This window comes from Salvelinus alpinus, chromosome 38, assembly GCF_045679555.1.
Source record: "Salvelinus alpinus chromosome 38, SLU_Salpinus.1, whole genome shotgun sequence".
In the NCBI taxonomy this organism is placed as follows: domain Eukaryota; kingdom Metazoa; phylum Chordata; class Actinopteri; order Salmoniformes; family Salmonidae; genus Salvelinus; species Salvelinus alpinus.
In genome coordinates this window covers 9,645,377-9,671,166 of record NC_092123.1, presented here as the reverse complement: position 1 = coordinate 9,671,166, position 25,790 = coordinate 9,645,377, and the positions used below count along the sequence as shown (strand labels likewise).

At 43.3% G+C, this 25,790-nt stretch overlaps 1 protein-coding gene across 6 annotated transcripts in view; it reads right to left on the bottom strand.

The window, feature by feature from the left end:
* LOC139566504 (activin receptor type-2A-like) overlaps positions 1 to 25,790 on the bottom strand; it is a 42,364-nt gene that overhangs the window by 13,851 nt on the left and 2,723 nt on the right. For 2 of the 6 annotated variants that reach the window (XM_071387789.1, XM_071387793.1), the window contains 3 exons: positions 3,942 to 4,149; positions 2,978 to 3,099; positions 1,945 to 2,099 (listed from right to left, as the gene is read on the bottom strand). In XM_071387789.1, coding sequence (XP_071243890.1) covers positions 1,945 to 2,099; positions 2,978 to 3,099; positions 3,942 to 4,149 — 485 coding nt within the window. The remainder of the gene's footprint in view (positions 1 to 1,944; positions 2,100 to 2,977; positions 3,100 to 3,941; positions 4,150 to 25,790) is intronic. The other 4 variants (XM_071387791.1, XM_071387794.1, XM_071387790.1 and 1 more) reach the window with 3 other exon arrangements.

Genomic DNA, 25,790 nt, shown 5'->3' with positions numbered 1-25,790 from the left:
GGCTGTTCTGAGGGCAAATGGGGATGCAAGTCAATATTAGGAAGGTCTTCTTAATGTTTTGTACACTCAGTGCAGGCTAGTATAGAAGTTAAAACAATAAAAATAGAGAAGCCATCTCCTTTTCTGCCTGAGCCTTTTTTTTTATACTCAAACTGTTTTCATACAGATGTAGGATCTTAATTGCATCACCCTGTTGCAGGAGATCTTTCCTGCGAGGTTTAAAAGTTAGTAATTTCCACTTTGAAATTTCAAACTTGTTTTTCCCTAACGAGAAATGTATCAACCCCTACAAAAATGTCAATTAATTATAACATACATTTCTTGTTGCTGCAGGATTATTTTCCTGCTGTAGCATACGGGCTCAAATTAAGATACCACATCTGGACGCGATCGTGATTGTGGCGTCCCTTGAAAGGTTGCCAATCCCTTCTCGCTCACTCTCACTCTGTAACAAAGCACAGTTAAGTGTTCACCTTTATAAAAAGGCTCATTAATAATGGAGAGGCCTCAGCTCATGTTCCATACAGTAAGACAGGTGGTTAGGAGAGTGGCTGCAGTGCCCAAGCAGGACAGTCCTAAATGATGTCCCTGTCAGAACTAGCCCTGGGGCCGTGTATGCATGTACAGCACTGCTGCTAGACTCTTTGGCAACTTCTAGGACATAGGCTAACAGTTTCCTAGCATTTCCTGTAATCCATTGTTGTATTCATAACAAATAGACGGATGCTCTTAAATGCACATTCTCCAGGCTCACCTCACCTGTGTGTCACGGCTGCTCGTCTGGCTACAGCAGAGCTTGAAATAAACCCACGTTGGGGGCAAATGATACGGGAGGGGGGGGGGGGGGGGGGGGCGCTTGTTGTAACAAATCAGACATGACACGGTGATTAAGAGTCGAAGTGAGCGAGTTTAGTCCGGTGTCAGAGATCAGCTGCTCGCAAGGCACGGCAATCAGCACTTCTGTTCAAAGGAGATGTGTTATGGATTAAACATGGATGCTTTAAGGGCCCAGGGTTAGAGCCAGCCTCCAGGGGAAGGAGGGAGGAAGAGAGGGGAACGGGGGAGAACGAGGGAGAGAGCCTGACGGCATTATTTATTCGTTTGTGCTTTTCCCCTCACTTTCCCTTTCAGGCCAAAACCGCACCCAGGGTGCTCTCTCCTCCATGGCATCGTGGCCACGTAGTGCTGGGAATAGTCCCAGCTCACCCCAGAAATAGATGACAAACACAGGGAGCCTGTCTGGCCCTGGGATGGAGGTGGAGGAGTGGGGTCAGGACACACTGTTCTGTATGACGCAGTAATCAAGCACAGTAACCAAACATTTCACGGCATCGCAGGCTCCCTCTCGAACACACTGCAAAGGGCAACAGGCGGAGGGAAGGCAGTGGCAGTGTGCTGGTGATATTTGTGTTGATTGAACGGCAGTTTACAAAGAGCCGTACAGGAGCAGGCTTGAGAGAGCCACCCTTCTCCGACCACAGAGCCCTATTCTCAGTGAGCCTAACCAGGGTGAACAAACGACAGCTTTGTGTGTGTCCGTCGTGTGCCTGTGTGTATGGCCACAGTAACGGCTGGAGCGCTAAGCAGATACACATTTCACAGTATTAGTGGCAGGCTGTGCCCACGCAGACTGCAGGGACCGCACGCACACACACACACACTGCCGCACGCGGTCTGAGTTGGGGCTAGGCTTCCTGTCACTCTCCAGCAAATCACATTTGTGTTCGCTTCAGATCAGCAAGTTCCAATGTTCTCTTCTGCTATCCATTGTTTTGCATCCGTTTTTCTTGCCAATGTTGGTGAGTCACTCCTATATCAAGATTAAAACACCAAGCAGCGAGGGGTACTTCTTGTGCTTTTTCTGTACAGCCGAGACAAGTATGACGAATCATCGCACGCACACACACACACACACACACACTCTCTCATACTCTTCAGTCTTACCTGTGTTGGCACCAGGACGGGCGGGTATGCCAGCTTGTGATGACGGTACATCCAGAAGGAGAAGAGGACGATGGCGGCGATGCCCATAATGGGCACCAGAGAGTACAGCAGGGTGTTGAACAGCTGAGGCTTCTGGGTAAACGGGTTGGAGGTCGCTGTGGACGGGAGACCGGGGGGGAGAAGGCGGTAATGGGGAGGAGGGGGAAGGGGGGAGAAAATGAGAGGTAAGGGTTACATAAAGGTGCGAGAACGGGGAGGATGGTGGAAAGAGAGGAACGGGGGTTGGCGAGGAGGGGGCAGGGAGATGGAGAGAGAATACACCTTTATACAGGTATGCAAACGTGCTTTGTTCCCCTCATATTTTCATCACACCATACACAATGGTATCAGAAGACTAGTAGCGCAACACTCTAAAAATAGTTCCAACAAAAAGCTCAACACATCTGGGTCGCTTCAACAAAATCCTCTAAATAGTGAGATTAATAGTGACATGCAGTTCATGAGAACGTAAGCCAGCAGCCAAAAATAACCACCGAAACAACCAAGTGACCCACAAAACAAATAGCTAAGCCTTACTGTGCAGTGCACCCCCTTGTCATATCACAAAGATGTAGTATTTGATGTGATCAGCCACTGGTATGCCATCACAGTTCTCTGCCACCACAGACACGGCTGGATTGTATTATTGCTGCGGTTTCCCTTCCTGTGACACTGAGGTTGTCTGGGGCTGGGCTTGGTGGCCCCGACGGACCCCACTAGTTGCTACACTCTGACTGGGCCCAGACAGGTCCCTACTGGCCCCCATAGAGAGGAGGACAGTGGCCAGCCTGGACACAGAGTTTCAAATTAAAGCAGTAAATCTCTGGGCCCTGGTAAAGTAGAACACCTTGTGTCTCTAGTGTTTGTGAGGGAATATGCCCCAGTGTCTCTTGGGTTAGGTTGGGTTATTCTTACCGACTGATCGTCTGCGTTCGGCTGGAAAACCGACAGAGGAGGATGTGACATTACATCAGCTTCCTGTGTGTGAACTTACACGATGACTTACTTTGGACAGCCTGCGTGTCGGGGCTGTAGAGGAACTTCTCGTTACACGTGTTGCCTTCGCAGCAACAGAAGAAGACGTCCGGACTCTCCTTCGTCTCCACACATTCACTACTGCGGCAGAGAGAGAGAGAGAAAGACAGAAGAAGAAAGAAAAGAACACACCTCTGTCACAAAGGTAGAGAGATGAGTGCTGGCAGCCCTCCACTGAACCGATCCCCCTCTTTCTCTGTCTGGGGAGGACGAACTACCTCTTTGCAGGAATGGACAGACAACCACTCTAAAAGCCAATTTGTGCTTGATCCGGAAAATGTGGTCGGAGGTGCCGTATGGATGGCCTGACGCCATCGCGGAGCCTCCGGAGGCACGCAGTGGCCAAATTGAGCTCCGTACCGCATCGCCATGCGCCTCTCAAATTCTGTAACAACGCGGAGGGCTCCGTATGGCTCCGCATTGACATGATTGGTTGACGGTAGGTGAGGGCGGGAGGTCCTGTATAAACACAAACTCACTTCCTTCAAAACAGCTTTGGGCTGCTCGGTGAAGCGCAAGAAGTATGATTGCCCTGACTTCTGCAGTGGCCATACCACCGTAAATGCTGCACGGCCAATGCAGACGTCGGATTGACCACACAGCGCCTTTAAAGATGTACTAAGTCAACCGTCATACAAAGGACAGTATGACCTAAACTAATAAGTGTTAGTCACCATCTGCAAGAAAGGACTGAAGTACAGTGCCACCAACCCTTAAACTTAACCACTAGCCCTACGTCTAATAAGAATATATGCCCTTTAGCAAACGCTTTTATCCAAAGTGACTGTTTTCGTGCATACATTTTCACGTATCGGAGGTCCCGGGAATAAAAAACCCACTATCCTGGCATTACAAGCGCCATGCTCTACTAACTGGCCTACAGAGGACCACTAAGCCCTAAGTCCAATAAGACACTACCTAACCTGTCATAGCAGTTGACATCGTCCAGCCAGCAGCCCTGCTTGACGATCTCGATGGTTCCCGAGGTGTTTTTCCAGGTGGCGAAGCAGTGGAGCCTCTTGTCCTTGTCGCCGTAGCAAGGCTCGATGCCACTGCGGTTGGTTCGCTCCTTCTCCCAGCTAGAGTTGTAGTAAACGCACTCCTGTGTCTCCGAGCGACCCAGGATTGCACCTACAGGGACAGAGCAAGAGACACACCAGCAGAACAAGTCATTCACAGCCTGTATTCTACATACGTTACAGCCTTATTCTAAAATTGATTCAATCAAAAATGTTCATCAATCTACACACAATACCCCATAATGACAAAGCAAAAACTGTTTTTGAGAATTGTTAGCACATTTCTTTTTAAATAACAAAATACCTTATTTAAATAAGTATTCAGACCTTTTGCTATGAGTCTCGCAATTGAGCTCAGGTGTATCCTGTTTCCATTGATCATCCTTGTTTGTTTCTACAACTTGATTGGAGTCCACCTGTGGTGAATTCAATTGATTGGACATGATTTGGAAAGGCACACATTATAAAGGTCCCAGTTGACAGTGCATGTCAGAGAAAGAAACCAAGCCATGAGGACGAAGGAATTGTCCGTAGAGCTCCGAGAAAGGATTGTGTCGAGGCACAGATCTGGGAAGGGTACCCAAAAAGTTCTCCAGCATTGAAGGTCCCCAAGAACACAGTGTCTTCCATCATTCTTAAATGGAAGTTTGGAACCACCAAGACTCGTCCTAGAGCTGGCCACCTGTCCAAACTGAGCAATCGGGGGAGAAGGGCCTTGTGGTCAGGCAGGTGACCAAGAACTCGATGGTCACTCTGACAGAGCTCCAGAGGTCCAGAGCTCCTCTGTGGAGATGGGAGAACCTTCCAGAAGGACAACCATCTCTGCAGCACTCCAACAATCAAGCCTTTAAGGTGGAGTGGCCAGACCGAAGCCACTCCTCAGTAAAAGGCACATGACAGCCCGCTTGGAGTTTACCAAAAGGTACCTAAAGGACTCTCAGACCATGAGAAACAGGATTCTTTGGACAACGGCTTCAGGCCAAGTCTCAATGTCCTTGAGTGCGCCCATCCAGAGCTCGGACTTGCACCTGATTGAACATCTCTGGCGAGACCTGAATATAGCTGTGCAGCGACGCTCCCCAGCCAACCTGACAGAGAATGGGAGAAACTCGCCAAAATACAGGTGTGCCAAGCTTGTAGGGTCATATCCAAGAAGATTCAAGGCTGTAATCACTGTCAAAAGGTGCTTCAACAAAATACTTTTTTTTTACTCTAAAAATCTGTTTTTGCTTTGTAATTATGGTGTTTTGTGCGTAGATTGATGAAGGGGGAAAAACAATTTAATAAAATGTTAGAATAAGGCTGTCATGTAAACAAAATGTGGAATAAGACAATGTGTCTGAATACTTAACGAATACACCGTACAACATAGGCGGCTAACAGAGCTCATAACAGGGCAGCAATTGCCTCAACTAGGTGTACATTCATGCCATTTGTTCAGTTCACTGGACAGTAGTGTACAGATGTCAAACAGGGCTGCTTTTACTATCTGACTGATTGATTAACTGACGGGAGGCTAAATGTGGCATTCTGGTTATAGCCTGCGTGTCCTTAAAAGACACAGACAGACGCCGTGCACACACAGGAAAACAACACATGCATTTTCAAATAGTACAGCTAGGCTATTGATGTGTACAGCAGCTTCCATGTAACTGAGGTAGGGGTCTAACTTTAGCTACGTCATGTATTTTTCAGCAGGGCACTGACTGAATCAGGCAGGCTGAAATAAAAAGGGCCACAGAAGTCAAGTGCTTTGGGCCAGAGTCATGCTGCAGTGGTAGGTTGTTTTAAGCAACTACGTAAACAGCATCCAGGCTGAGGGCACATTCTAACAAAATGGTGGTGGTTAAGGTGAGTTTCCCCCTTACGATGTAAAGCGCTTTGGGTACCTCCGTTCGTAGGAAGGCGCTATTTAAATCCAACCCTCACCTTTGGTGTGCTTTGCACTTGCCTCACACAGTTAGAGAACTGCACACACAGGGAGGGCCAAAGTCCAGCAATAATCATTAAGGAAGGAGCTTTGCCTCTGATGCATGGGGGATTTGTTCATTCGATTTATAAGTGGTCAAAAAAAGATGATTCCATACTAAACAGACCTCAGTTTACACCTATTAAACAGGTGAAACAAAATTGTTCCAGCGGGTAAGAGAAGGAGCACTGCACTCAACGCTCTGTCCTACTGCTCTTAGCTACCATTCCTCCAGTAGGAATCCTCTAATTCCCGCCTCACAACCCTGAGAAGACCCATGTTCGGGAACCAGACTCCCGGCTCTGGTCCTCCTGCCGCTTCAGCTTGCTCTGGTTGGTTCTCTCACTCAGAAGCTAAGAACAGCTCTGGCAGTGGGATGTGCTGCTCTGTGCCCAGGCTGTAGGCTGTTGTAGGGCCGTTTGTATCCCCTGGCAGCCTGCCTCTCTGGTATCTCATACCCTGGCTCGGCTTGGCAGACCTGGGCTCAACAACACCACGTCACTGCCTCACTCACAGCCTGCCAGGGCTGCTGTGTGTGGGTGGGAGGCCAAACTCTCTCCCTCTCTCCTCACAGGGACGAAAGGCAATGCTGGGAATCAGATGCAGGTGGATCTCTCTTCTTGTATACAAGAATATGCTGTTTTATGGAAGCCTTTGGGCAATTCCATGGTAACGGAATTACGCTTTGACTCACATTCACTTAAAATGTATGCTAAACAAAAAAACATTGATTTCAAAGTTTAACAAACCACACAACTCTATGTACAAGGTCTACATTTAACCATTTCCACAAATTGTCACAAAAACGAATTTACTGTTAAGAATGATGCAAAGATTGGTAAGAGAATTATGGTAGAATCTCCCTCTGTTTATGCACGTTTTCCAAAAACTCTTAAATATCTGCTCGGAAATTAAAATTGCAAAATGCCTGCAGAAAGAATGTGTTGTCAGCTATGACATGACACCCATTTATTTTGGTTATTGACCTACGGTAGGTAGTAAGTGGATTTACATCCGGTAACGGAATTACGAGAGAGGGAGAGTGGGAGGTTGTCCAGACGGTCTTACGTTGACCACCAGACAACAGAAAAAAAACAGTTATGAGCTGAACATAACAGTATGCCAGTGGAAGGGGATGTCATAAGGTGAATGCACCAATTTGTAAGTCGCTCTGGATAAGAGCGTCTGCTAAATGACTTAAATGTAAATGTAAATGTAAAACAGTAGCAAGTGACCAAACTGTGGTTTGTGGCTACTATGATTTCTATTAATTCTGCTACTGATTTGGAAACAAAATTACCCGTTTTAAATCACAGCCTAAACATTTATAAAACACATTTGATATCAGTTAAAACACTATAACTAATTGGTAGGTCTACCTTTCCTCGGTACTTCTGTGAACTTTCATTATCCTCCCTCTTCATGAGAGAGAGAGAGAAATTAGAAAAAATCTTTAAAAGATCCAATGCAGACGTTTTTATCTCAATATCAAATCATTTCTGGGCAACAACTACAGTGACTTCAGAAAGTATTCACCAGTCCTTGACTTTTTCCACACTTTGTTGGTGTTACAGCCTGAATTTAAAATGGATTAAATGTAGATTTTGTGTCACTGCCCTACACACAATACCCCATTATGTCAAAGTGGAATTATGTTTTTAGAAATGCTTACAAATTAATACAAGCTGAAATGTCTTTAGTCTATAAGTATTCAACCCCTTTGTTATGGCAAGCCTAAATAAGTTCAGGAGTAAAAATGTGCTTAACAAGTAACAATACGTTGCATGGACTCACTCTATGCAATAATAGTGTTTAACATGATTTTTGAATGACTACCTCATCTCTGTACCCCACACATACAGATCATTGTAAGGTCCCTCAGTCAAGCAGTGAATTTCAAACACAGATTCAACCAGAAAGACCAGGGAGGTTTTCCAATGCCTCGCAAAGGAGGGCACCAATTGGTAGATTAGTATAAAAGACACTGAATATCTCTTTGAGCATGGTGAAGTTATTACACTTTGGATGGTGTATCACCCAGTCACTAGAAAAATACAGGCTTCCTTCCTAACTCAGTTGCTGGGGAGGAAGGAAACCGCTCAGGGATTTCACCATCAGGTCAACGGTGACTTTAAAACAGTTAAAGAGTTTAATGGCTGTAAAGAAAACTGAGGATGGATCCACAACATTGTAGTTACTCCACAATACTAACCTAAATGACAGAGTGAAAAGAAGGAAGCCTGTACAGAATAAAAATATTCCAAAACATGCATCGTGTTTTCAATAAGGCACTAAAGTAAAACTTTAGAAATTAACTTTATGTCCTTAATAGAAAGCATTATGTTAGGGGCAACTCCAATACAACACATCACTGAGTACCACTCTTCATACAGTATTTTCAAGCACGGTGGTGGCTGCATCATGTTATGGGTATGCTTATCATCGGCAAGGACTAGGGAGTTTGTATGGGATAAAAATAATGATGGAATAGAGCATTCCAACTGACACTGGGAGACAAATTTACCTTTCAGCAGGACAATAACCTAAAACACAAGGGCAAATATGCACTAGAGTTGCTTACCAAGAAGACATTGAATGTTCCTGAGTGGCCTAGTTACAGTTTTGACATAAATGGCTTTAAAATCTCTGGCAAGACTTGAAAAAGGCTGTCTAGCAATGATCAACAACCAATTTGACAGAGCTTGAATAAGTTTTAAAATAATAATGTGCAAATATATAGTAAAATCCAGGTGTGCAAAGATCTTAGGAACTTACCCAGAAAGACTCACGGCTGTAATCGCTGCCACAGGTGATTCAAACATGTATTGACTCAGGGGTGTCAATACTTATGTAAATTATATATTTCTGTATTTTATTTAATACATTTGCAAACATTTCTAAAAACATGTTTTCCATTTGTCATTATGGGGTATTGTGTGTAGATGGGTGAGAAAAAAATAATATTTCACCCATTTTGAATTCAGGCTATAACAACAAAATGTGGAATAAATCAAGGGGTATGAATACTTTCTGAAGGCACCTTACTGTGATTGTTTACAAGTAAAATGGTAATAAAAAATTTGCATCTCAGCAAAGAGCAATTTCTCAATTCTCAATTTCTCAATTCTGCTAGGACTGGAGGAGTGGTTTGAGTGGAGAGGGGGGGAAAATATGCTGTTCTTGGCAGAGAAGTTTTTAACTCTTTCTTATTGGCCTAATAAACACATGGTGATGTCACCATGGAAGGCCAAAACTCCATCCCACCAAATCAGGCTGAAATTTTAGCAGTCTTTTCAAATGCTCTTACACTAAAAGGGACTTTCATACAATTTCACAATATTACTCCAACCTCAGTGTGGAAATATATATAAAACACGAGAAAATCTTGTTTTCGACTGCACTGCCTTTAACCTCTACGGGATCGGTGCTAACAAGCGCTAATGTGACTAGAATGACGTTGTAAACAACAGCCAACTTTCCGGGACATGGACATGTCAAGTCGCTCTGGATAAGAGCGTCTGCTAAATGACTTAAATGTAAATGTAATGTAATATGGGCAGAAATCTTAAATTCTTGTTAATCTAACTGCAGTGTCCAATTTAAAGTAGCTATTACAGTGGAAAAAAAATAGCATGCTAATTGTTTGAAGAGAATGTACAAAAACAAAACACTTTTATCATGGCAACTGGTTCGATACACTCACCTCTGAAGGTAAATCATGTACTTACATTCAGTAATCTTGCTCTGATTTGTCATCCTGAGGGTCCCAGAGATAAAATGTAGCATAGTTTGTTTAAAAAAATAAATGTTTATATTCAAATGTAGGAACCGGGTTCTGCAGTTTAAACCCCTGCACCATTTTCTAGTTAAAAAAAATGTATGGATAGCCAGGGTTACAGTCAGACATCAACACAAACAAAGCTTGAGTTTAGTGAGTCCGCTAGATCAGAGACAGTAGAGATGACATGGGATGTTCTCTTGATAAGTGTGTGAATTAGACCATTTCCCTGTTCTGCTAAGCGTTCAAAATGTAACGAGTACTTTTGGGTGTCAGGGAAAATGTATGGAGTAAAAAGTACATAATTTTCTTCAGGAATGTAGTAAAAGTTGTCAAAAATATAAATAGTAAAGTACAGATACCCCAAAAAACTACTTAAGTAGTACTTAAGTATTTTAACTCAAGTACTTTACACCACTGATGTCGTCTATGACTCCCATTCCATTCGTTTGACCAGAAATCAAAGCCTTTTCTTACTCCACATTTTTAGGATCGAAAATGCTTGAAAAATCTACAAATGTCTCAACTTCTCAAATATAGACTAGCTTTCATTTGACACCCAATTTTGACATGCTCCTATCAACGTCACGTTGGTGCTCATGGGTCCTTTTTAGATGGAAAACACCCTCTACATAAATTAGCCAATGTAGCTCTACAGTACAAACTAAGCAATATTGCACACAAATGTCCCTGCATCCCGTAGGCTAAGTTGAACACTAGACTACTGAAGAGAAGGGAAGCAAAACACTTCCAACAGAAATGCTCAGTCAATCTCCTGGCTCGATCGCTAGTTACAGCTCCTTCAGATACCAATCAGGGTGAGTGCATAGCGTAGCCCACACAAAGCGGCAGATATGCCTTAACACATTCCCTCCCACACAAACAGCACACAGCAGCCCTGCGTCTCAAATGGCGCACCCTATTCCCTACATAGCGCGCTATTTTCGACCGGGGCCCTCTGGCCAAAAGTAGTGCGCTATGTAGGGAATAGGGGGCCATTTGTGACACATTTTAGCTTTACCGTACAGAACAACGCTTTGTTAGAACAACGTCAAAAGTGTTGAAAAAGGATGATTTGTGTGTCTGCAGAGAGATAATATATGGGTGGGAGTGAGAAACTTCTCAGAAACATCTCAAAGAATTTCAGAATGACTCAATTAGTAATGACTCAAGTGATTTGCGGGATTCAGGTTAAACTCAAGATTAAACAAATAATGGGTGGATGTTTATAGCGTCATGCCATTTCCTTACGAAATACCGCAATGAGGATTTCTGGGCAGGCGTTGGTATGAATAAACATTCAACAGAATAAACAGGCCGCAATAAAACAAACAGCCTGAAAACAAACCAAACAGTTTATAAACCTAATATCCAGAGATTGAAGTTCAGAGGAAGAACTAAAGAATGACTGCAGTCCAGGCTCACTGTTTAAAACCAAACCATTCCTAACCACAAGCCTCTGTTAAACAGAACAGATACGTGTGACATGTTTTCAATTAAAGTAGTTCATCCTTCTGTTTAACAAAAGTCATCCGCCGGGGATTAATGTAATCCACAAAGCATGTAACAAAATAGTCACAACACTTTGCGAAACTAGCCTGGAGGAACCATATGGTTTCAAGCCTCATCATAATCGGAGCCGGTTTTTGTGGTTAGCCAAAACAACACTCGAGAGCCAGGCATTCAGACCTAACAAAAACATCCCTCACCGCAGGTTTACAATGAGCTAACCCGCAAACTTCTGTCAACTCATGATCCCTTGTTAGAATGAGGTGTAGTTGAAGTGTTAAGATAACACAATGTCGGAGGAAATGTCAATATACAGAGGTCTTTGCGCTACAGAAGACATGGTGGTACTACTACTGTACATGGAAAGAGACCAGCGTTGCTCACAACAATGCTTACTCTGATTTGCCTCCTGCTCAGAGTGTAGCCTAACTATCACTCTGCCCTGAGTGCCCTCCATTTCTAGCTTGGAGAACATCTTTGTCCTTAAATGTACTGAAACATGCCCACAGTATAAACATTAACTAAGGTCAAGGGAACATTAATTGGCTACTTTCAGTACAAGCAGATGCAAAGTGAACATTGCCCACCAGACGACCTCCCATTCCCCACTCAACCGAAATGCAATCAAATGTCGTGGTTTAGATAGACAGGGCCATTGCCTTTTATGTACAGCACACTGACTGACTGGCAGGCTGGTGGACTACAGTACAGGGAGTGAGTCTGGACTTGGCAGCCTCACCAAAGGCTCCCCGACACCCTGCCTGCCTGACTTGCTGCCTGTCCAGAAACCAAAAGGTGATGCTGGGACTGAGAAGGTAATCATATGAGCTTGAGGCCCGGAGCATTTCAGAGTTAAAGAGCTCTGTTCAGTCCAGTGACTCTGGGACGGGTCTGAGAGACAGACAAGGCAGCATGGATGGATGGGCGAGAGAGCGATAGTGAGAGCGTGAGAGAGAGCAGCATCTGAAGATTTGAGGCAATTCTACACATTTTGTAATGGCTTATGCCATGTTAATATATCTGAATGAGAATGACTAACAAAATCAATGTGGCCCCCGTAGAGATCATGGCCCCTGGGCAGGTGCCCGGTCGGTATTCGGCCATGATTAATACAAGTTTGGATAGCTGGCCAGACTAACTACCAATCTAAAAATTGTTAGTCGACATGACTAACTGAGTGACGTAAGAGAAAAACTGCTGATACACAACCACATTTTGAAATTGCACCTTGTGCATTCTATTATTCTTACTCTCAACAGTAAGTTGAGACCCAGACTGAGTTCCTTATAACCTCACAGAAATGCCCCTTATGTCTCTTACGTCAGGAACCGGCCCTGCATGGGAGACCTCCTGTACCGCCGTGTGTGTAAACCAAACTATTCATTAAACACTTGGCATAGTCACAGCACAGGGTGGAATTGCTCATGTGGTTGACGAAATTAAATAAATCATTTACTAACTGCCGTAAGCAGAGATTAAAATGATTAGCTGGGATGCGTTTGTTCAGAGACCGTAGGTTATGATGTTGGAATCTTGCAAGAATATTAAATCGGCACAAAGACACAGAGCAAATATCCTAACGAATAATGATTATTGACGATTCGCTGGTTGATTTTGTGAGAGATTGGCAGTATGGAAATACAGAACGCAAATAAACTCCACACAGAATTGCTTCAAGCTGGGTGCATCTTTACCCTTAAAAAAAACAATCCCTGTTCTCGTGATGATGCCCAGCGCTAAGACGGAGTGAAAGGAAATTCATTTGAGAAATCGCCAGTGAGTCATTAATTCAGTCGCTCCCAGAGTACAACACACCAGTCTTTACAATGGACTGATTTCAGGGGTCACTCCAGGATAAACTGGAGTGAAGAATGTATTTTTACCCCTTTTTCTCCCCAATTTCGTGACATCCAATTGGTAGTTACAGTCTTGTCCCATTGCTGCAACTCCCATACGGACTCGGGAGAGGCGAAGGTCAAGAGCCATGCGTCCTCCGAAACACAACCCTGCCAAGCCGCACTGCTTCTTGACACACTGCTCCCTTAACCCGGAAGCCAGTCGCACCAATGTGTTGGAGGAAACACCGTCCAACTGGCGACCAATGTCAACGTGCATGCACCCGACCGCAACAAGGAGTCACTAGAGCGAGATGGGACAAGGACATCCCGGCCGGCCAAACCCTCCCTTAACCCGGACGACGCAGGGCCAATTGTGCGCCGCCTTAACCCGCCCCAGTCGCGTCCGGCTGCGACACAGCCTGGGATCGAACCCGGGTTTGTAGTGACGCCTCAAGACCACCGCCTTAGACCACTGCACCACTCAGGAGAACCTGAATAAGGGTTTTAAGAGTACTGGCTGCTGCCTTCACCTTTTCTTTGTGATTTAAAAGTAACTGACGGATGAAGCCATAACTTAGATGGAACTAAGAGACGAGAGATGATCCAACACCAGGGACTTGGTCTCTAGCACGTACCACTCTGTGAGGGACTGGCAGGGGGGACTGTCCCTAAAAGGGGGGACTGTCCCTAAACAGGTGTTGAGGTCGGAAATATGGTTCTTTTGAAAATAAAGTCTTAGGTTCCACAGGTAGGCTCTCAGGCAGGCCAGTTTCTGCAGCGTCACTAATGTTTCTCAGTAGCTGGAGTGTAGATCAGTCCTGAATCAATTTAATGTTCAGCTTACCAAGCCTTCAGGTAACCTCCCCTCAGGCAATGCTGCTAGCGTACAGGAATGGCAAGAAGTTAAACGGTAATGATTTTACCTCCAAAAGCACTGGAGCTAGCCAAAGACAAGAGTGCAGAGGTCTCACGAGACTTACCACTGGCTTGGTGAGGAGAGTAGTGGACATGGGTTGAGAAATACTCATTGGACAAGTTCAGATACTACCTCCCCGTTTCACTCAGTTACTTTGGATCTTGTTCTAGCGTTTTGTTCCTACTGAATACAACCCAGGTTCTCTGCAGTTGACCAGGAGCAGCTTTTACTACTACAACTATCTAGCTGGAAGAGTGACTTGTTGCAGTCTGTCAAACTGAACAATTGGGGCAATTACAGCCAGCTGTTTGTCTGATTGGAGGCACAGCAGCTGCCAAGGCTCATAGCTGATACGTAGGAAGCATCGCAATTAGCACCCTTTTCCCTATATAGTGCACTACTAGTGACCAGGCCCCATTAGAGCTGCATGGTTGGAACACTGCTCACTTCTGCATAGCTGAAATCCTACAGAGTCAGCACTAATTGTAATGACATAATTATATATAGCCTAATGTTTCTTTTCCCAGGACCATCATGCTTTCTTTCACGTGACGTTAGGAAAACCCTTTACGTCAGGCATTTTTAGAGTCCAGTTTAGATAAATAAAGCAGTGTCAAGAAGCAGAACAGCAGACACCTGAAGAAATAGTTTTTCTTTCTCTTCTCGGCTATGTCGAGAGTACCGGGGCATCATATTACAATACCAACAACAACTGGCAGGAAAAGATATGGGGTGTAGAGAGGGGTCCCTTAAACAGCTAACAGCTCTACTGACACCAGGGAGTGTTCAACTTCTAGAACCACTTGTTACTACTCAGTTACACTCAGTTGACTCCTTCAACCCAATAACTGTATTGCACAATTACAACCAGCTCGAGTATGAAGATGCAGCGTTATCTGATTAAGAAACAACGTTGGTTCTGTTCTATGCATTACAGATCTACTCGTCTCTCACCACAGCCGCTGTGGAGGACCCGGAGTCTGGCGATTGAGACTACAGATATAGCTCCTATATCCTGGACATTGCACCCACTGAATAACATGCCCAGGTTCTGCCATGATCAACGACATAGGAGGAGCTATGGAAAAACACTGGGCCTCGTTTCTCTCTCTGTGATGTGGCTGAGGGACAGGAGTGCCTAGCTACACAGCTGCAACTGCTGCAGTGTAGGGTTGCTGCTGACTATCGGCCAGCTTGCATTATGCAATGACTAGAGAGACAGGAGACTCACTGCAGGCGGAATCATGTGGTTGTGCACCCTGCTGCTGCAACACACACACACACACACACACACACACACACACACACACACACACACACACACACACACACACACACACACACACACACACACACACACACACACACACACACACACACACACGGCCCCTATGCGGCTGGTTTCCAGGGATTGGGTTACAGTTATATAATATACAGTAGAAGTGCCACTGTAGCCCATCAGGAGGAACATTGCTCTCCACTCTGCCTGCTTGGTGTAATCTCTTTACTGTGACAGGGTGAGGGATGCTGGACCCTTGGAATCAGCCGCTTACAGCCAAATGTCGAGCAGCATCTCTAGTGACTGTTAAGTAGCAACTAACGATACTTGGAAATGGCTTATGTATCCTTATTGGTTATTAAATATAAATCATTTCTCTATTCATAATAAGTTGATACTGACTTCAAACAAAGCACACTGAACCGGTTAGTCGCTAGCCAGACCCGGTCACAAAGCCTGCGGTCTTTCCATACAGGCCAGTAAAACCAGCAAACTCAGCAACAGCATCCAATCTCCTTAATCCTTGCTGGAATGTCCGACAGCCTATCAGTCTCCACTTCAATTATACTGCTGATGGCCAGTTGCTTTGCTTACGGCCAAGGCTACAGCATTCAGGGCACCCAATGGACTAGTCTACTGTACAGGCACCAATATTCCAGAGCCCTGCGCCAGCCTTATAGGCTACAGCCAGCTCTGTGCATAGTGTACATTCTTACAGTTTATTCTACAGGAAGGAAATACCATTTTAAACAGCTAATTATCCTCAGCAGTGTTGGGTGTAGGGGCAGGGGGTTGGGGTAAGGGCACTAACCCCAGCTAGCTAAATTGTCTGGAATTATCTTGAGGAAGATTGTGGTAAGAATAATTTATGACCAGAAGAGAATAGGGAAAGCAAAATTCCATGCTTATCTTCAGAGCAATTCAACCATGTAAAAGAAAATGACTGCTCACAACCACCTATAGCTAGGACTATTTAGCAGAGGGCCGTTTCAGGCCTACTTGGGACCTAGTTGATTAAAAAGGTCTTTGCCAGCATCTCTTACTACACTAGTGTACTCTGTTGCTTCTTTCATCCACAGGGCTCGAAAAGACCTACCTGCACAGTGTTCATGTTCTACAGGAAAAGCCTACATTTTCAAATAGGTATTTAAATAGGCCATGGTTATTAGTAATTGGTCCCCATCTAACCATTTAGTGTGCATTAGCCTACTGGAAGCAAATCAACCTGTCTGTTCAACAAGGAGCAGATACATATAACCCATCTCCCTACAACAGACTTCCCTTTGTGCTTTGGGGCCTGAGTCAGTGGGAGGGAGAAGGAAAGAACCTGATAATGGCAAGGCATGAAAAATCTTATCGGGAGCAAAAAGAGCAAGGGGAAGAAAAAAAAAGAGTCTTGAGAGACTTGAAATAAGAACATGATAAATGTAGAACCAGTTTTAATCAGCCTGGATCTAAGCGAAGCCAGTCTGTCTAGACTACTGCAGTCCTGCGAAGCATAAGGCAACATCTGCAGGACACATTAATTACACTTAGGACTAAGCCCTTTTTACTTCAGGCCTCCCGAGTCCTGAGCGCTGAGAAAATTGCAGTGGGCTGAAAGTGAAACTCATGGTTTACTAACGGTAACCTTAGCCTAATTATGCACACGTCTTACCATAACTCTGTGTACAGTACATACAGTGGCAAGACAAAGTATGTGAACACTTTGGAATTACCTGGATTTCTGCATAAATTTGTCATAAAAATGTGATCTGATCTTCATCTAGGTCACAACAAACACAGTCTGCTTAAACTAATAACACACAAACAAGTATACGTTTTCATTTCTTTATTGAACACACCGTGTCAACATTCACAGTGTAGGGTGGGAAAAGTATGTGAACCCTTGGATTTAATAACTGGTTGAACCTCCTTTGGCAGCAATAACCTCAAGCAAACGTTTTCTGTAGTTGAGGATCAGATCTGCATAATGGTCAGGAGGAATTTTGTACCATTCCTCTTTACAAAACTGTTTCAGTTGAGCAATATTCTTGGGATGTCTGGTGTGAACTGCTCTCGAGGTCATGCCACAGCATCTCAATCCAGAAGGCGTATTTTCTTCTGTTGAAGCCCTTCTGTTGTTGATTTACTTCTGTGTTTTGGGTCGTTGTCCTGTTGCATCACCCAACTTCTGTTGAGCTTCAATTAGCCGACAGATAGCCTTACATTCTCCTGCAAAACATCTTGATAAACTGCAAAATGACAACTCAACTGCAGTTTCATCTGTCCACAGAATATTTTTCCAGTAGCGCTGTGGAACATCCAGGTGCACTTTTGCGAACTTCCGACATGCAGCAATGTTTTTTTTGGACAGCAGTGGCTTCTTACCATGACCACCATTCTTGTGTGGTGTTCTACATATCATAGACTCATCAACAGAGATGTTAGCATGTTCCAGAGATTTCTTTAAGTCTTTAGCTGACACAAGGATTCTTCTTAACCTCATTGAGCATTCTGTGCTGTGCTCTTGCAGTCATCTTTGCAGGACGGCTACTCCTAGGGAGAGTAGCAACAGTGCTGAACTTTCTCCATTTATAGACTATTTGTCTTACTGTGGACTGATGAATATGAAGGCTTTTAGAGATACTTTTGTAACCCTTTCCACCTTTATGCAAGTCAACAGTTCTTAATCTTAGGTCTTCTGAGATCTCTTTTGTTCGAGGCGTGGTTCACATCAGGCAATGCTTCTTGTGAACAGCAAACTCACATTTTGTGAGAGTTTTTTATTGGGCAAGGCAGCTCTAATCAACATCTCCAATCTTGTCTCATTGATTGGACTCCAGGTTTGCTGACTCCTGACTCCAATTAGCTTTGGAGAAGTCTTTTTACTTTTTCCAACCTACACTGTGAATGTTTAAATGATGTATTCAATATAGAGAAGGAAAAAAATGTGTGTGTTATTAATTTAGGCACACTATGTTTGTCTATTGTTGTGACTTAGATGAAGATCAGATCAAATTTGATGACCAATTTATGCAGAAATCCAGGTAATTCCAAAGGGTTCACATATTTTTTCTTGCCACTGTAAGTGGGTGTAACTCCGCCAATTGACAGAATATAGGAAGTGCATCCTTCCCTTTCAAGACGGTTCTATACTGACCAAAAATATAAACGCAACAAAGTGGTGGTTCCATGTTTCATGAGCTGAAATAAAAGATCCCAGAAATGTTCCATACGTACACAAAAAGCTTATTTCTCTCAATATTTGTGCACACATTTGTTTACATCCCTGTTAGTGAGCATTTCTCCTTTGCCAAGATAATCCATCCACCTGACAGGTGTGGCATACCAAGAAGCTGATTAAACAGCATGATCATTACACAGGTGCACCTTGTGCTGGGGACAATAAAAGGCCACTCTAAAATGTGCAGTTTTGTTACACAACACAATGCCACAGATGTAAAGTTGAGGGAGCGTATAATTGGCATGCTGACTGCAGGAATGTCCACCAGAGCTGTTGATAGGGAATCGAATGTTAATTTCTCTACCATAAGCCGCCTCCAAAGTCGCTTTAGAGAATTTGGCAGTACGTCCAACCGACCTCACAACCGCAGACCACGTGTAACCACGCCACCCCAGGACGTCCACGTCCGGCTTCTTCACCTGCAGGATCGTCTGAGACCAGCCACCCGGACAGCTGATGAAACTGAGGAGTATTTCTGTCTGTAATAAAGCTGTTTTGTGGGGGGGGAAATCATTCTGACTGGCTGGACTTGGCTCCCCAGAGGGTGGGCCTTGCTCCTAAGTGTGTGGGTCTATGCCCTCCCAGGCCCACCCCTGCCCAGTCGTGAAATCCATAGATTAGGGCCTAATGAAATTATTTAAATTGACTGATTTCCTTATATGAACTGTAACTCAGTAAAACCATTGAACTTGTTGCATGTCTGTTTCTATTTTTGTTCAGTATAAATGTGATTTTTTTTAAACTTGTATTTTATGCACTAAGATTATTCTTCTATAATGCTGTACAAATGTAAAAATTATAATTATTACTAATTAGTCATTTCTGCAGGTTCAAAGAGTTTGAGCTAGTAATGTATCAGTATTTATCTCCAAAAATGAGCTATGAAATAGCATAATGAATATATGAATATAGAATTTCTGCTCAAAATGGGTTAAGACCGATTGGAAGGTTTACTTTCCTCCTGCTTCAACCGTTCAGTGCAGGTAGAAAAAGTGATTGTTGTCCTTGTTATGAAATTATCAACTTTACCCCGTATACAGTGCATTCGGAAAGTATTCAGACCCCTTGACTTTTTCCACTTTGTTACAGCCTTAAACTAAAATGGATTACAAATATATATATATATATATATATATATATATATATATATATATATATATATCTTTCATCAATCTACACACAATATCCCCTAATGACAAAGCAAAAACAGGTTTTTAGAAATGTTTGCAAATTGATTTAAATCCTACTGAAATATAACATTTACATAAGTACTCAGACCCTTTACTCAGTACTTTGTTGAAGCATCTTTGGCAGCGATTACAGCCTCGAGTCTTCTTGGGTATAACGCTACAAGCCTGGCACACCTGTATTTGGGGAGTTTCTCCCATTCTTCTCTGCAGATCCTCTCAAGCTCTGTCAGGTTGGATGGGGAGCGTCGCTGCGCTGTCTTGGCTGTGTTCTTAGGTTCGTTGTCCTGTTGGAAGGTAAACCTTCGCCCCAGACTGAGGTCCTGATAGCTCTGGAGCAGGTTTTCATCAAGGATCTCTCTGTACTTTGATCTGTTCATCTTTTTCCCTCGATCCTGACTGGTCTCCCATTCCCTGCCGCTGAAAAACATCCCCACAGCATGATGCTGCCACCACCATTCTTCACCGTATGGATGTTGCCAGGTTTCCTCCAAAAGTGACGCTTGACATTCAGGCCAAAGAGTTCAATCTTGGTTTCATCAGACAAGAGAATCTTGTTTCTCATGGTCTGAGAGTCCTTCAGGTGCCTTTTGGCAAACTCCAAATACCCTTTACTGAGGAGTGGCTTCCGTCTGGCCACAGATGGTTGTCCTTCTGGAAGGTTCTCCCATCCCCACAGAGGAACTCTGTTAGAGTGACCAGCGAGTTCCCTTCGGCTTGCGTTGTTGTTATTCTTAGCGTCTTGGGTCTTTGTTAATATCAAGGAATATTTCACTTTCTCTGTTCATAGGCGTAGCAACATTAATTTGTGCATGAGGCAGAAATAATGCGGTGCGACTCGAGTTGCCATCAGCTGGAAGACGGTGTCCCTTTTTGGTCAGTGTCAGTGAAGGAAAGGGAGAGCGGAGGGATGTTGAGAGGCGGACACTCAGTCTGCGGCTCTCTACCTCTGCTGAGAATGAATGACCATCAGATGCAGGCACCATCAGCCCAGTAAAATAAAAAAGCAAATTATTTAAATGTATGCTCACTCAGCTGTGTTTCAAAAGTAATACAACAACTGATATATTACCAGTGTGATAATATAGGCTACCTCAAATATAATTTTTAAAAAATGGCCCGAACAACAATGCATTGGCAGGGCAGTTCAAGCAAAGCCAATATGCGGTGATAATGTATAGTTTATAGTCTACAGTTTACTGCACAAACCTCATTGCTACATTACTGTTTTTAATTGGTTAATATTGCATAGGCTTACGTTTCTTAAGTCATGTTAAAAGAAAATCTAAGCGGTAGATCTCGGCTTGCATTTAGTGGTTTTCCTACTAAGTTCAATACATTTTTGAATATTGTTGAATTCAGTTTTAATGTCTGGATTCCGTGATTCTGTCCGCATCACAGATTTTTAAAGGGCCCTAATTATTCAGGAAGGACACAAGAAGGAAACTGGGACACAGTGCCAGTCAACTCCAGCAGCTCCTTAAACTGTGAGCGACCAAAATATTGCAGATGAGAGAAAGAGTTTAACCCAAATAACAAACTGTAAAAGTTTGGAACGAGTTCAACATTTTTGGACATGTGAAGACCTTTAGTGCAACTCCCCTTGCTTCTCAAAAACTGTGCTAGCCAAAACTAAGGAGATGTTCTCCAGCTGTGCCATCCATCCTGAAGCCTGGACCTAATGGAGCCTGTGAGGGGAAGGGGGAGACCTAGGCCTGCTACATCTGTCTGGCTTCATCATTTCTCTAGTCTGGTTTGGGTTGCTGGTGGTTGACAGTGTCAACATGAGCCCTGGTGGGGGTGGGAGCATGCTCTTTTTCACTAACTGACACGGTGAGGAATGCCTGGGCTCCGCTCTGGGGCCTCCAGGGTTCCCTGGAGACTCCGAGGGACGCAGCAGACCTGGGTTCAAATAGTATTTGAGTGTTTACTTGAGCCTGCCTGGAGTATATGAAATGGAGTTGAGTTTGCACTTAGGGGACTATTCCATTGGCCCTGATGCACCAGGCAAGCTTAATCAAACACAGATTAGGCTTGCATGATTTCAAATACTATTTGAACACAAGTCCAGACTCTAGAGAGCGAGGCAGCAGGTAACCTGAACCGGATCCAAAGCCTGGAAAGGAATGGGCCATGGGCAGGCGAGCGACAGCATTCGAGCGGTTTATTATCCCACACCGAGGACACCAAACCTCAACCACTTCAGTCAGTCAGAGCGGAGTTTGGTTTCAGTTTAAGTAACAAATCTACAGTCCAGCAGAGCATGTCTGTATTACTGTACATGACAAGATGAGTGAGATTCAATTATAGTGCTGTTGCTTGGCTTTGGTGAAGCCAACATAAGTCATTACACATTTTTGAGCTGAGGGTTTAAGCTACTTTACCCTCAGCATATGGCTGTGTAGCCTAACCTCTTTAGCCTTGTTTTAAAGAGGATCAAACTCTACATGGGCCTTTGTCCCAAATCAGAATCAAAAGGACTGTTTGAGGCAACACCATTTGAATTCTTTATTGAGCGTCACACTGCAGTACTTTCTTCAGGGTCTAGGGTATGCATATTTACTGTCCTCATAATTCCTACTCACTTCAGTATACAAACACCCACGTTTAGTGACAGATATTCATTCAGGTTTAACACAGAACGAAAGATGTAGACGAAACAATGTAAATGTGTAAGTTGGCCAGAATAGTTAATACTTTTACATGTCATCAAACCTTGAAAATATAACCTTGACAGTGTTTCCCCTAGGTTTTTTTTCAGCAGTGGCGGCAAAGGTAGCAGGGGTAGCTGTTCGCATAGACTTCCAGTCATTGAGCCAATGACTATCCCTTTAAAAGCGCGTCTCAGCTGCTAAATGAATATAGGGGAAACACTGCTTGACCGACAAATCTGTAAGGGCAGCAGCAGCTTTCAAAAGGATACAGGATTATCTAGGCAGCTTGCTCCCCAGTGAGGATTCTGCATTTAATTCCATATAGTCTAAAGTCAGCAAGATGTTGTCTAAATTAAATGAGACAAAGATGCACGAGGCCCACCACCACCAGACAAAAACATATAGACCCCAATGGAATGAGGAACAACTTAAAATAACTTTACATTAAGTTCGGTATGGCACCTTTTCTCAGTCATGGTTTTATTTTGCATGTCCCAGTATAGGCCTAGAGGTTATGTGATGCCACAGTATGACAAAACAGTACAGGTCAGGATGGTATTTCCCATCTAAGATACTATATATTGACAGTGGGTACTCAGCTGGCAAAATGGAGGGTGTTTAGGTGACAGGACAAACAGCGGACGCTATGCTTAATCAAATGCACTTTCACTAAATGTGGTCGTTAAAATACCTTAAATCATTTGAAAACATGAACGTGGAAGTTAACCATGTCTAAAAATCCCAATAATGTACGTTTTATTTACGTGATGAGCCCAAATGTAAAGTGCCTGCTGAAAACGGTCAAATCTGTGGGACAGCCTTCATGAAACCCCTGTGCTCATATTTGTTCTTTGCCATAGGTATTACTCACTCTTCCAGAGTAAGATTAATGTGACATTGTATTGCCAACAAGTATGGGAACGTTCTGAGGGTGTTTTACGGTCAACAGACGTCCTTGGACTGAAATATACGGTTAAATGTTTTTTCTTCGCTTTGGTCATTCAGCTGTTTTCAGAGACACTAAAAAACACAACAGCTTACAAAGTAGAGCTTTGTATCTACATTTTGGTGTATGGGGTGTCAGAGATATGTCAAAATTCACATGTTGCCACCTGTTCTCATGACAAGATGCTAGCTAGCTGTATGAGGGAGTGTTGGCTTGACGCCGTTCGCAGAGGTAACGCTCTGTGCAAGAGGCAGCGCTGCTCTGCAGTGGCTGTATCAGGGTTTCGGTTAGGAAAATGTGGCGCCGAACAACGTGACCCGGGGAGATTTAAATTAACCGGCCATTGGGTGCATAACCCATTTTTAAAGTATTTAACCTTTATTTAACTAGGCAAGACAGAAATCGCATTTAAATTCTGGTAACGCATCTTAACAGAACATGCAACTCATGTAATAAACAGCCAATAAAACATTATTTTGAAACATTTGCCAAAATGCAATTTGCGGGAAAACACCATTCTAAACAGCGCACCTGATGGCGCTTCCATATGTGACAGAGATTACAATATCTGTTAGAAACTTACAAAACAGTGAATCTAAAGATGCAATAACTAGGATGGGTTGCAAATATGACTAGGATTGTGCCTTTGGCTTCTGTGGCAATAGGCCTAGCTGATTATTGAGTTGCGGCTGTCAGTGACAAGCATCTAAAATGTGTGTGAAAATGTGACTTGAGTATAATTTTTAAAAGGTGCACTAAGCTGTGAAATGTCTTTTCAATAACCAAAAATATTGGTTATTTGCAGCTGGTGTACAAAAAGTAAAAAGACGCAACAAAAACAGGAAGCATAGAAATAGTGCACATAGAACAGATCTATCGCTTCTTTGACTTGCTTTCAATGAGAATGACATATCTATATACTTACATTTCTATGTGAATTTGGTCAGGTAGCCCAAACAGTTACATATTGCAGATTTGAAATGTTGCGACAAGAAGAGGGGTGTGTGGCGAAGATATAGACAATGATTTGTTCCACAAAAATGCGCATATGAAAATCATTACTGGCACGCAGAACAGTGGAAATGGTTGGATAAATTGTAAGCTTCCTCAAACTTGAAACTCATGTGCCGCCTATGAAGTCTTTATAAAAGAATTGCCTCCCAGTTTCCATGGTCAGAGTTTGCCTATAGGCAGCTGTGAAGCAAAGCCTCATAAAATGAAATAAAACATTCAGGTTTTATAAATACATGCATAGAGTACCAGTCAAAAGATTGAACACACCTACTCATTCAAGGGCTTTTCTTTATTTTTTTTACTATTTTCTACATTGTAGAATAACAGTGAAGACATCACAACTATTAAATAACACATATGGAATCATGTAGTAACTAAAAAAAGTGTTAAACAAATTTAGTCCAAATCAAATGTTATTTGTCACATGCGCCGAATACAACAGGTGTAGACCTTACAGTGAAATGCTTACTTATAAGCCCTTAACCAACAACACAGTTAAGAAAAATAAGTGTTAGGTAAAAAATAGATAAGAAATCAAATTAATAAACAATTAAAGAGCAGCAGTAAAATAACAGCAGCGAGGCTATATACAGGAGGTACCGGTTTCTTTGCAGCAATTCGACCACGAAGGCCTGATTCACGCAGTCTCCTCTGAACAGTTGATGTTGAGATGTGTCTGTTACTTGAACTCTGTGAAGCATTTATTTGGGCTGCAATTTCTGAGGCTGGTAACTCTAATTAACTTATCCCTTGCAGCAGAGGTAACTCTGGGTCTTCCTTTCCTGTGGCGGTCCTCATGAGAGCCAGTTTCATCATAGCGCTTGATGGTTTTTCCGACTGCAATTGAAGAAACTCTAAACGTTTTGAAATTTTCCGGATTGACTGACCATGTTTTAAAGTAATGATGGACTGCCGTTTCTCTTTGCTTATTTGAGCTGTTCTTAACATAAAATGGACTTGGTCTTCTACCAAAAATAGGGCTATCTTCTCTATACCAGCCCTACCTTGTCACAACAAAACTGATTGGCTCAAACACATTAAGAAGGAAAGAAATTCCACAATTTAACAAGGCACACCTGTTAATTGAAATGCATTCCAGGTGACTACCTCATGAAGCTGGTTGTGAGAATGCCAAGAGTGTGCAAAGCTGTCATCAAGGCAAAGGGTGGCTGCTTTGATGAATCACAAATATAAAATATATTTTGATTTGTTTAACACTTTTTTGGTTACTACATGATTCCATGTGTTATTTCATAGCTTGATTTCTTAGTAAATAGTAAAAATAAAGAAAACCCTTGAATGAGTAGGCGTGTCCAAACGTTTGACTGGTACCATAAATATGCACACACATGCACCCACGTACTCATTTTTAAAGTTAGTTTGATAGCTTAAAAAGGTGTAAGAGCAGAAGCGTAATTGTTTTTAAAACATTTAAGT